Genomic DNA, 11,874 nt, shown 5'->3' on the forward strand with positions numbered 1-11,874 from the left:
TGCTTGCCAGGCAGGCACTTGTGCTGAGGTCTCTCCAAGTTGCTAAATGGCCTAGTCTGGCATGAGCTTGGGATCCTCCTGCCTCGGCCCCCCAGAGCGCTGGGGTCACAGGTGTGTGTGTGCCCCCTTCCACGTGGCATGAGAGCCCATGCCGAGCCCTTAGAGCCGCGCCTGAGGGTCACGATGCAGGGCGCCCCACTCTCCCCAGAGGAGCGCGGCCAGATTCCAGCCTGGCAGAGCCGGGGCCTCTTATCTCCGCCTGTCCCGCCCGTGCCTGGAGCCGACTGCCCTCCAGGAGGAGTGTTTGCGGCTCCTGAGCAGACAGACGCCTCTGCCCGCTCTCGGGGTCAAGGGAGAGCAAGGCGGCTGAGCCAGCCGGGCGGTGCCCAGGGCCGCGGCCGGGCGGAGGGAGGGAGGGGAGCCGCCGGCCGCGCCGGGCGGGCGTCTCACCTCTGAGCCGTCGCTGGTGTCTGCACACAGCAAAGCACGCTCCCTGCGCTCACTGCGATCTCCGAGCCGGCGGCTCCCCTGCAATGGACAGCTCTCTTCGCAGGATGCCCCCCTCCCCGCGGCCCGCCCCCCGTGAGCCTCTAGGAGCCTTCACTTGTCCTCCCCCACCCCCCAGTTCATCCCTGTGGTCAGCAGAGAAATCTATGAGGACACTCCGTTTTCCCATCTGAAGCTTTCCGGGGTGAAGCTGTGAGGGCCAGTGTAGTAGGTGGTTAAAATTCCAAATCAGCTGACTTTAGGACAGGAAGAAGACCTGGTGGGCCTCGCCTAATCAGGCAAACCCTAAAAGCAACAGGCTCTTGCTGGAGCTGCAGCAGCCCCACACAGGGAGTGAGAAAGCATAAGGTACCAAGTGCAGCAGAGGCAAGCAGCTCTGAAACTAAGCAGTCCAAGCCAGACCTGCGGAAAGGGCCCGCCTACAAGGACATGGCCACGCCCACAAGGACATGGCCCCGCCCACAAGGACATGGCCACGCCCACAAGGGAACACAGCTCCCTGCAGGGCCTAGCCCAGCCCCACACAAGACACAGCCCCACCTATAGCCGGCCCAGCCCAGGCCCAGGCAGTACACAGCCACGCCTATACCTGGATTTTAGCCTTGCAGGACTCCCAGCCCAGGTACCACAAGCTCACATAGCACCAGGCATGGGCAAGCAGGCCTGTAATCGCAGAACTTGGGAGGCTGAGGCAGGAGGATCCTAACAAGTTGAGGCCAGCCTGGACTCAACAGTGAGTTCAAGGTCAGCCTGAACTACATAGCAAGCCCCTGTCTCAAAAAAACAAATCATAGGGGCCGGCAAGATAGCTCAATGGACTAAAGCGCCTGTTTAGGCAAGCTTAGGCAAACACAGGGACCTGCTTTGATCCCCTGCACCCCATGCAGTGCCAGCCCCGGCCCCAGGGCAGGGTGAGCTGGCCCGAGTCTGGGCTTAGTGGCGCACGCCTGGAATCCCAGCGCTGGGGAGGCTGAAAGCAGGAGGGTCATTACCAGTCGGAGCTGCTGTGTAGTGAGACCCTGTAACAACCAAATACATTAAAGTAATAATAATAATTGTTATCACTATTATACATGAGGGCTAGGAATATAGCTCAGGGGCACAGCGCCTGCCTGACAAGAGCAAGGTCCTGAGTTCCATTCCCAGTACCCCCTCCCAAAAAAGACATGTGAAACATGATTACGTATAAAACTTTACATTTTGGAAATGAAGATTTAAGAAACACTTTAAATTTTGAGGCAGGGTCTTCCCCAAATGCCCAGGTAAAACTCGAACGTGCATGCTCCTGCCCCAGCCTGCCGCGGTGCGGGGTGGCATGACGTTCCCCGCCCGTTCCCTGGATGTGCCTCAGGCTCCCTGGGTCGGTGGGCAGCGGTGCCGAGAGCAGAGGCCCGCCCGCGGGTCCCAGCCACCAGGACCTCGGCGGGCCGGGCGCGGCAGGAGACCGGCCTGCGGGCTCTTTCCTCGACCTCGAGGCCCGGCTGATGACGGGCACAGCCTCCCGGAGCCGAGGCTTAGCGGCGGCCGGGGGACCCAGAGCTCAGGAAGCGGCCGCAGGCGCTGGTGGTCGCCCCGGATTTGCAGCGCCCTCGCAGGGGCAGCCTCGGCCCTCCGCGGGCTCCGCGCACGCACGCCCGAGGAGGAGACTCGGCGGGTGCCAGCGCCCCCGACCAGCTTTACTCCGAGGGCACCACGCGCTATGGAGGGGCGGCCGCCGGGGGCAGGAGGGCAGGCTGGACTCAGCGTGGCGCCTCCAGACTCGCACCGCCCCATCCCCGACGCTTCTCCCAACTCAGACAAGGTTTTTCCAAGCGCTAAGTTGCCCAGGCTGAGGTCAGACCCGCCAACCTCCTGCCCCGGCCTCCTTGGTGCCGGGTTTACAAGTGTGCACCACCACACCAGGCTCATTGTTTTATCTTTATGAAAGTAAAGCAGAACAGGGTGAAAGTAACCCTCAGGACAGGCGCCCTTCGGGCGGTGCCTGAGCTCGCCCAAGCAACACTTTAAAGCAGTTTCCAAGGACATCAAATCAGACCGGGGGAAAGAGGACAGGATTGCTGAAGACTCCAATCGGGGTGTGTGGCCTTGCCCAGGAGCTGAGCCCGACACCCCAAACATCCCAAGGGCTAGCTAGCTACAGAGATGGCAGCATACACCTGTCACCCCAGCACTTGGGAGGCTGAGGCAGGAGAATCTTGGGAGTTTGAGGCCAGCCTGGGCCACAGAGTGAGCCTGTCTCTGTCTTTCTCTCCCTCCCCGCCTTGTGTTTGCCAGGCAAGTGCTTATTCTGCTGAGCCATCTCCCTGGCCAAAGTTGACATAGATTTTCAATTTTTTTTTTTTTTTTTGAGCCTCATGATGCCTTCAGGGCAGGTCTGGTAAGGCGTGAGGATCTGGGGATCAAACCACAGCATCCTGAGCCTGACTGCTTTGCTTAAGCAGGTGAGACCCTGTCTCGAAAAAAAAATCTTAAAAAACTCTCTGCTGATTCCAGGACACTGAACCCCCTGCCAAAGACACCTGCCCCACAGAGCTCAGAGCCCTCACGGGCTGTGGGTGCCACAGCCCCAGCAGGCAAACAGTCTGGCCATCAAGCGCTGGTGACTGACAGCCATGCCAGCACCATGGTGACAGGTTCCTATTTACTTTTAATTGACAGATTCTAATTGCATATGCTGATGGTAAGCTACATGCTGTTACTTCTATAGTTCATTCATTTATTTAATTTTATTTTGAGATGGATGCTTACTCAGTCACTAAGTTGCCCGGGCTGGGCTTAGACTTGCGATCCTCCTGCCTCAGCCTCCCAGCGTGCTGGGATGGCAGGTGTGGCCAGTTCTGCATCCTCCCTGGGTATGACACGCGTGGTCCCTGATTTGAGGGCTGCAGATGGACATAAGGAGTAGGCAAATTTCCAAATTTAAAATCCACAAGGGGGCCGGGGAGATGGCTCAGTGGAATAAGGGCTTCCCTGGCAAGCCCAAGGGCCTGAGTTCAATCCCTGGTTCCACCAAAAAAATAAATCAATTAAATAAATAAACAAACAATATCCACAAGTAACAAGATGGAAAGTGTGTCCACAAGGCTGTCAAAAGCCAGGAGGCAGCTCACCTGTCGTCCAGCTACTGGGGAGCCTGAGGCAGGAGGGCCTTGAGTTTGCGGACAGCCTGGGCTGCAAGACCCTGCCTCAGGGCTGGGATGGGAGCCCAGTGGCACAAGTACTTCCCTGGCAAGTGCAAGGTCCTGGGTTTGATCCCCAGTACCAGGAAAAGAAAAAAAAAATCTGCCTCAGAGTAAATCAGTCAGGAAAGTTAGCCTTCGATGTACAAGTCCTCCAAGCTCAAAGTAGGCTTTGAGCTCTACTTTCTTTCTCACATCCACAGAGTTCATTTTACACTTACATCTTTCTCAGTTTAGAAAAACCCACTGTCGCCAGCGGCTGTGTTGGATGAGGCACGGGGTCTGTTTCAGGGTCTGGAAAGATCTATGACAATGAATAAATAAGCCAATTGGACCAGTTGTGGTGGGGCACACCTGTCATCCCAGCACTCGGGAGGCTGAGGCAGGAGGATCGCTGAGTTTGAGGCCAGCCTGAGCTACAAAGTAAGCTCAAGGCCAGCCTGAATTGCATAGCGAGACCCTCTCTCATAAAAGAAACCAGATCTACCTCCCAAAGTTGGGACCCAGCCTGGGCAACTTAGTGATTTAGAAAGACCCCGTCTCAAAATAAAAAAAATACATAAATAAAAATTTTAGGCGTACAGCTCAGCATGAAGGTCCTACTTCCATCCCAGAACCATATGTTTTGGGGTTTTTTTTGCGGAACCAGGGATTGAGCTCAGGCCCTTGCGCTTGCCAAGCAAGTGCTCGTTCCACTGAGCCGTCTCCCCGGCCTACCGCAGGAGCACGGAAACAAGCTGGTCTTCCACCTTCTGCCCCTCCCCAGTCCCCTCTGGATGCGTGGCTGTCCTGGTGGCTCTAGAGCTCACCTTGGGGAAACCTGAGCCACTGGGAAAGCAGAGCCTGCAGGGACACTGACCCTCTCACAGGAAAGGGATGACAAACACCCTGCAGCCAGCAGCTGAAGGTCAAAGCAAGCCCGGAAGGTCACGCATGCACGCTATTTATAGGCCTGCAAGGCGATCCTCCAGGAGTGAGGTCTGACACCTATGGGGCAGGAAGGGTTTCTGAATCAAAACACAACCAATGCCTCCTGGGATGAGGTGACTTCTGGGAGCACTGCCCTGGGGCTTCGATAGTCCTGGACAGTTACTTCCCAGGGCAGCTCCCAGAAGTGGGTGTCCGTGAGGGCTTGCCGTCCCGATGGAGCCCAGGGCTGCCACTGAGCCACGTCCCACCCCACTTTTTTTTTTTTTTTTTTTTTTTTGGTACGGGAATCAAAGTCAGGGCCTTGTATTTCCCAGGCAGGCACTGTGCCCCCAAACCACAGCCCTGGTGCGCCAACCCGTTCTGTTTTGATTTTGTGAGAGTGAACTGCTAAACTGACTAAGCTGGGCACTTGCGATCCTCCTGCCTCAGCCTCCCAGAGGGCTGGGATTAGACATGAGCCACCCACAGCAGCAGAGACAAGGTCTACACTTACTGCTTTATAAGCTCTCTCCAGACAGAGCAGCTCACCCCGGGACACAGCCCCTCTGCTTTCTTCTTTGGTTCACAGATGAGAAGGGTGATGGGCAGGTTGTCAACTGCATGATTTCTATTTATTTATTTTGCAATACCAGGGATTGAACCCAGGACCCTGCGCTTTGCCAGGCAGGTACTTATCCTACTGAGCTATCTCCCTTTTAACAATTTTATTTATTTATTTATTTATTTATTTATTGCAATACCAGGGATTGCACCCAGTCAACTGCACGATTTCTGAAGTGCACACATGATAGGCTCTGGCCCTAGTGTGAACCGCCGCATCATTATAGCGGCCATCTAATGTGTTGGAAGCCCTTAAAAGAGCAGCTCATCTTCCCAGAGACCATGACCCCTGCCTCTCCAGCGCAGCCCAGGGAGCGGTATCCTTTCACCCTTCCCGCCACCACAGGGCAGAGCCCACTCAGCTCCTTGGGTGTTTCTAAACATCCCCTCAAGCCCACCCCAGGGGAAGCCCATAAAAGCCGCCACATTCTTTGTCTCAGCTAGAGGCTCTGTCTGCCCCATCCGCCCTCGTTCCTGTCTTTGGCATTAATAAAGGCTTCGTTTACCTTTCCTCTCTCTTTATTGCACTACCAAAGAACCTATGAACAAAATATTTATGAGGTGCTGCAGATCAAACCCAGAGCCTCACACATGCTACAAAAGCTCCCGCCACTGAGCTATAGCCTCAGCTCTACATTAATTTTATGACCTCGTTCCCTATATGTTCTTGTATTAAATGTACCCGAAACATAGTATATGACCTAGACATCGTACACGTTACCACAGCCCGCATAAGCTACACACGCCTACATCATGGAATATCTGTAGGGCAGTATACATGCACATGTGGTCCATGAGTATTCACATTGGTGTGAGGAAAGCTCAGAATGGCTTCCTACCTCACTATGCGGCCTAGGGTGGCCTCAAACTCAAGGAGACCCTCCTGCCTCAGCCTCCTGAGGATTACAGGCATGAGCCACCAGCGATATATTAGACATGATTTGTTCAGGCTGGATCCTGCCTGTTGCAGAACTTCCAGAGCACCTTCCACAGAGGCGCTCTGGTACAAGCGGTCATCACCCTCCTTTTTCCGGGAGGACTGAGGTCCAGAGGCAGGGGGACCCTGGTCCGTGGGCCTCCGCTCAGCTAGGAAGGGACAGAGGGAAGATGGGTCACAGAAGGGGCAGAACCCTCCAGAGGGCCTGGCGTGGCACCTCCCAGCCACACGTGTGTGCTGAGGTCACGCCGGGTGACCCCGCGCAGTGGCGCTGCTAAATGGGGAGGTGCAAAGCTCCCCGGATCACCAATGTGCCTCGGGAGCCCTGTGTGTCCTGCCCCGGGGCCCAGGTGGCCGTCCTGCCTCCTGACCTTTGGGTCTGTGCAGGCTGCTGGCCCAAGCCCTGGGGACAGCCTGGTGCCCTGGTGGGGGACGCCAGACCTCAGGGTCCACCCATGAATTGGTGAGCAAATGGCTCAAAGTCTTCAGAGAATGAAGGCAGAAGGGAGCGTGCCCCAGTAAATGGCCCTCCAGGGGCACTTTCTGTCCCCCAGTGTGTGGACAGGTGACAGACAGAGGGATGGCACAGCGCTGCCACTGGTGGCTGGTGGACTGGGTGGCCTTTGGTGTGGGGGACAGGCCTGCAGACACTGCGGGCTTGGTACCCACACCGGCGTGGGGGGGGTGCTATGCCCAGCGTCCAGCTCTGAGAAGAAAGGGCCGGGGCCCAGGGCAGAAGGCGCGCCGGGCTCCACGTCTGCCTTGCTGGAAGGGTCCCCGCGTTGCCGCCTGCGGAGACCCCGGCATGCTGCACCCTCAAGTAACCTGCACCCTTTTTCCTCACCACAAGAACAGCAAGGGAAGATGGCCAGAAAGCGAGGGACCCTCAGCAATCGCGGCACCCGCCAGGGCGATGAGGCAGCTTCCTTCCCCATCCCAGTGCTCCCTGGGCCTGAGCCGAGCTGAGCGGCGGCCTTGGGGTTTTATTAATAGCAGGCTGTAGTAGTAGTGGAAACTCTAGCCGGGACAACAAGCTGTGAGTCATGGCCGGGCCCTGCCCAGCTGTGGCCACCCCGCTGCCCAGTCGGAACCTCAGTTTCCTCATCCATGCACTGGGACAGCCCTGACCCCAAACCCGAGCTGGGAGGGCAGGGCCCCACCCACATACAGGCCCAGCTATACGAGGGGCTGGGCCAGGACCCCCAGCTCATGAGGCGGAAGCCGAGCCAAGACCCTAGGTTTGAGGGAGGAGGCAGGGCCAGGACCCCAGGTTCGAGGGAGGCGGCAGGGCCAGGACCCTGGGTCCAAGAGAAAAGGCTGGGTCAGGAAGTTGATTTTTTTTTTTTTCCTATTTTTTTTTTTTGTACCAGGGATCGAACTCAGGACCTTGCACTTGCCAGGCAGGCACTTAAGCCACTGAGCTATTTCCCTGGCCCAAAAGGCTGGGTCAGGAATCCCAGGTCTGAGGACAGAAGCCAGACCAGGCCCCCAGGTCATGAGGAAAAGGCCAGGCCAGGATCCTGGATCTGGGAGTGGAGGCCAGGCCCAGGTTCTCGGCAAGAAGGAGAAGGGCTTTGCCAGGAGTCCCTGGTGTCCGTCCGTGGCGGCTCCCAGCCCCTGGAGGAAGGGGAAGGCACGAAACCCAAGCCTCAGCCATGAAAGCTGTGAATGGGGCTCCCCCCTTTCTCCTGCCCTCAGGCCTGGCCCTTGGGGGTTCACAGTCCGCTTGTCCCCTCTGTCCTGGGACCAGAGCCCGGAGTCCAAGCTGGTCTAAGTTTGGAAGGGGAAGGAGGGGGCCGTGGCTCAGGGGGGTGAGGCGGGCGTGGGGCACAGGATGTCTCTGTCTCTGAGCTGTCACACACACCTCTGCCCAGAGAAAGGGAGGGACAAAGGCTGCGGCAGCCAGAACAAAGAGAGGAGAGAGACACAGACACACTGGCCCACAGGGCACCCACGGGACAGCTAGGGCGAGAGGCAGTGGCCGGGGCCAGACACCGTGGGGCAAAACAGCAAGAGTGTGGGTCACAGAGCTAGGCCAGGACAGAGCCCCCTCGGAGACCCCAGGTTGAGGCAGAGAAGGAGACAGAGACCAAGTCACACAGAGTCAGGGACAGGCACCAAGAGGACAGAAGGGAGGCAGAGAGGGGAGAAGATAGCAAGGAACGTGCAGGGGCTGGAAGAGGGCGACACACCCAGAGGGGACAGGCGGGGCGCCGTGAGGACCAGGTCCCAGGCCTGGGTGCTGGTAGCTCCGTGGGGTCCTGGACTGGGGCATCTGCTCAAGGGCCCCCTGCGCCAGGGATGGAGCCCAGGGCCCCTGAGACCCCTGAGGATTGGGAACCAGAGGTGAGAGGTGGATGAGGGACCTGGGCCGGGGGTGGGGGGCAAGAGAGGCAACCCAGGGGCACAGTGAGGCTTACCCCAGAAAAGCCATGAGGGGTCCGGAGCAGTGCAGCATGTAGGGGATATGGGCACTGGGTAGCGTGGGCCAAGTGCCATCCCTGGGATTGGAGGCTCCTGATGGCCTCACACAGAGGGGACAGGCAAGACCTCTGGGACAGAGACCCCCCAAGGCTGCTGAACACAAAGACAGGTGGCCTAGCCTGTGAGTCACTGTGACTCATCCTCCTCTCTGGGGACAATGACCCCTGTGTCCAGCACCCTGCGCGTCTCCAGCAGGGCTGTAACACCTACCCCGCTGCCCTTGGGGACCCCAGACTGACCCCATCCCACTGTTCCCCCAGGAAGATACAGCCACCACACTGCAGCGCTTGGTGGAGCTGACGGCGCCCCAGGTGACCCTGCTGCGCAGCCTGCGGGTCCAGTACCGCCTGCTCCGGAAGCTGGGCTCGGGCTCCTACGGGCGAGTGCTCCTGGCCCAGCCTCGCCGCGGGGGTAAGTGCGCCGAGCCACCCGGGAGGGTCCTCCAGCTGCCCAGGAAGGTGCAGGGCTGACACAGCACAGGGTGGCCCGCCCTTCCCAACGGCAGCGCCTGCGGCCCTAAGAAGGCAGCAGCTGCTGGAGGTTGTGCGGCGGTTCCGACGTGACTCCTTTCGGCACACAGGCCCCACGGTGGCCCTCAAGCTCCTCCGCCGTGACTCGGTCCTGAAAGCCACCTTCTTGAGAGAGTTCTGCGTGGGCCGCTGCGTGTCCTCACATCCAGGCCTGCTGCGCACACTGGGGCTGCCCCTGCAGACACCCCGGCACTTCGCTTTTGCCCAGGAGTTTGCGCCTTGGGGTGACCTCAGCGGGTTGCTCCAGGAGAAGGTGAGGCTTGGTGGGACCCACATGGGCCAGCCCTGAGCCGAGGTGGTGCCAGCTGAGCCACTGTGGCCTCTCAGGGCCCCCATGTTCCAGTTGTCCCCCACTGCCAGCCTAGGGGAAGGGAGCCTGCAGGGGTGGGACTGGAGTTGTGCATGGGTGGAGGGGTACGTGGTAGGGGGTACTCTGGAGGGGCGGCCCCGGGAGGAGCTGTGGGAAGGAGCGGGGCTCCTCTGGACAGGGCCCAGGCCAGGCCTGACGCCATGAGCATCCACACCCGCTTGCATCTGAGGATCAGGGGCTGGGGTATTGCTCAGGCAGCTGGCTCTGAGTTAGGATTAAGGAGGAAAGGAGGAAGGGAGGAAGGGAGAAAGGGAGAGGAGGCAGGAAGGATGGACGGAATGGAAGGAAGGAAGGGGAAGGAAAGGAGGAAGGCAGGAAAGAAGGAAAGGAAGAAAATGGAAAGGGAAAGGAGGAAGAAGAGAAAGAAGAGAGGAGAAAGGAAAAAAGAAAGGAGAGGGAAGGAGGAAGGCAGGAGCCCCATGGGAGGCTGCAATGGCGGGAGTCCCCGGGGATCACGAACAGGTAGGTGAGGGGGCAGCAGGACCTGACCTCGCCTCCCCGCCAGGGCCTCCCGGAGCCCACGGTGAAGCGCGTGGCAGCCCAGCTGGCCGGGGCGCTGGACTTCCTCCACAGCCGGGGCCTGGTACATGCCGACCTCAAGCCCGACAACGTGCTGGTCTTCGACCCCGCTTGTGGCCGAGTGGCCCTGGGTGACCTGGGTCTGACCCGGCCCGAGGGCAGCCCGGCCTGTGCGCCCCCCGGCCCACTGCCCACTGTGCCACCCGAGCTCTGCCTGCTGCTGCCCCCCGCCACGCTGCCCTTGCGGCCGGCCGTGGACGCCTGGGGCCTGGGCGTGCTGCTCTTCTGCACCGCCACCGCCTGCTTCCCCTGGGATGTGCCGCTGGCCCCTGACCCCGAGTTCGAGGCCTTTGCTGGCTGGATGACTACCAGGCCCCAGCCACCTCAGCCGCCCGCGCCATGGGACCGCTTCGCACCCCCGGCACTGGCCCTGCTGCAGGGGCTCCTGGACCTGGACCCCGACGCCAGGAGCCCCCCTCTGGCCGTCCTGGAGGTGCTGGGAGAAGACTGGGGCTTAGAGGCCAACGGCGAGGGCCCTGGGGACTCGGAGAACAGGGTCTTCGAGGACAGGGAGGAGGGGGATACGGGGGAGTCGAGCTTGGAGGAGGGGACCGATGAGGACGAGGAAGAAGGCCGAGCTGGCGGGAAAGTGGGCACAGGTCCCTGGCCAGGTGACTGAGACAGGTGGCCGAGCCCCGGGCCAAACGCCCCTCCCCCAGCCCCACAGCCACCTGGAAGGAGAGACAGCTGTTCCCCGAGCACCGAGCACCGCGGACGTCGGAGGCCTCCCTGTAATCAAGGCCTGGCTGCGCCGTGACCACCCCAGCCTGGGTCCAGGCGGCCCTGCTGTCCCCCTACCGCGGTGTCCTCCTGAGGGCGGTGCTGCCCCCGGGGCACGCAGCTCTCCACTGTGGGCCGCGTCCAGCACCCACCGTGCGTGCCTCTTCCGCTAGAGCCTCGGCCGGCTCCCTGCGTCCCCAGCGCACTGGGCCGCAGGATCCGCCTCGGTCTCTCCCATCGCCGGGCTCTAGTGACCGCGTGGAAATCATTCGCGAGCCTGGGCCGAAGCGCGCAGGAGCACGGGCGCGGGCGCAGGAGCACGGACGCGAGCGCGCACCCTCGCACCGTCCTTCCCTGTCGCAGCAGCACACCTGCGCTTCCACTGACTGCGCGGTCTCCGGCAGCGTGGGGCGGGCCTCAGCCCACAGCCGGTACCAGCTTGGCTGGAGTCCGGCCCCGGGCGGTTCCCAGCTGGAGATTGTCCCCAGCCAGCACCTGTGGTTCCAGTTCCTGTCTGCCTGAGGGCGCAAGGGCGCCACACCTCTGCCTCGCCACACACCTGCAACACAGGGCCAGGGCGCCCAGTCCTCTGGTCGCTACACCCATGGACGTGGGCACTGGAAGCTGTGCCGTCCTGCAGCACAGTTTCCTGATTGAAAAGTGAGCTCCTGGGCGCGCTGGTGCGCACCAAGCATCCCAGCAATTGGGTAGGCTGAGGCAGGAGGATCACAAGTTCAAGACCCTGTCTCAAAATAAAAAATGGAGAACACAGGAGAAGGTCCTGTGTTCCGTCCTTGGGAACCACAGAAATAAATGAACAGGGGCCAGGGAGATGGCTCAGTGGAATAAGCGCTTCCCTGGCAAGCGCAGGATCCTGAGTTCAATCCCCGGTTCCGCAATAAATAAATAAATAAATAAATAAATAAATAAATAAATAAATGTGGGGACCAGGCATGGTGGCACAAGCCTGTAATCCCAGCACTTGGGAGGCTGAGGCAGGAGGATCATTGCAAGTCCAGTACCAGCCTAGACTACAAA

The 11,874-nt window shown here is 59.8% G+C and overlaps 1 protein-coding gene across 1 annotated transcript; it reads left to right on the plus strand.

The window, feature by feature from the left end:
* The first annotated feature begins 7,561 nt into the window (after positions 1-7,561).
* On the plus strand, positions 7,562-11,289 carry Sbk3 (SH3 domain binding kinase family member 3). The gene is made up of 4 exons (XM_023707983.1): positions 7,562-8,499; positions 8,898-9,048; positions 9,218-9,420; positions 10,043-11,289. The coding sequence occupies exons 1-4, from the start codon at positions 8,455-8,457 to the stop codon at positions 10,733-10,735; spliced, it is 1,092 nt and encodes a 363-aa protein (XP_023563751.1). The 5' UTR covers positions 7,562-8,454; the 3' UTR covers positions 10,736-11,289.
* The last annotated feature ends 585 nt before the right edge of the window (positions 11,290-11,874 follow it).

This window comes from Octodon degus, unplaced genomic scaffold, assembly GCF_000260255.1.
Source record: "Octodon degus isolate 3935 unplaced genomic scaffold, OctDeg1.0 scaffold00320, whole genome shotgun sequence".
In the NCBI taxonomy this organism is placed as follows: Eukaryota; Metazoa; Chordata; class Mammalia; order Rodentia; family Octodontidae; genus Octodon; species Octodon degus.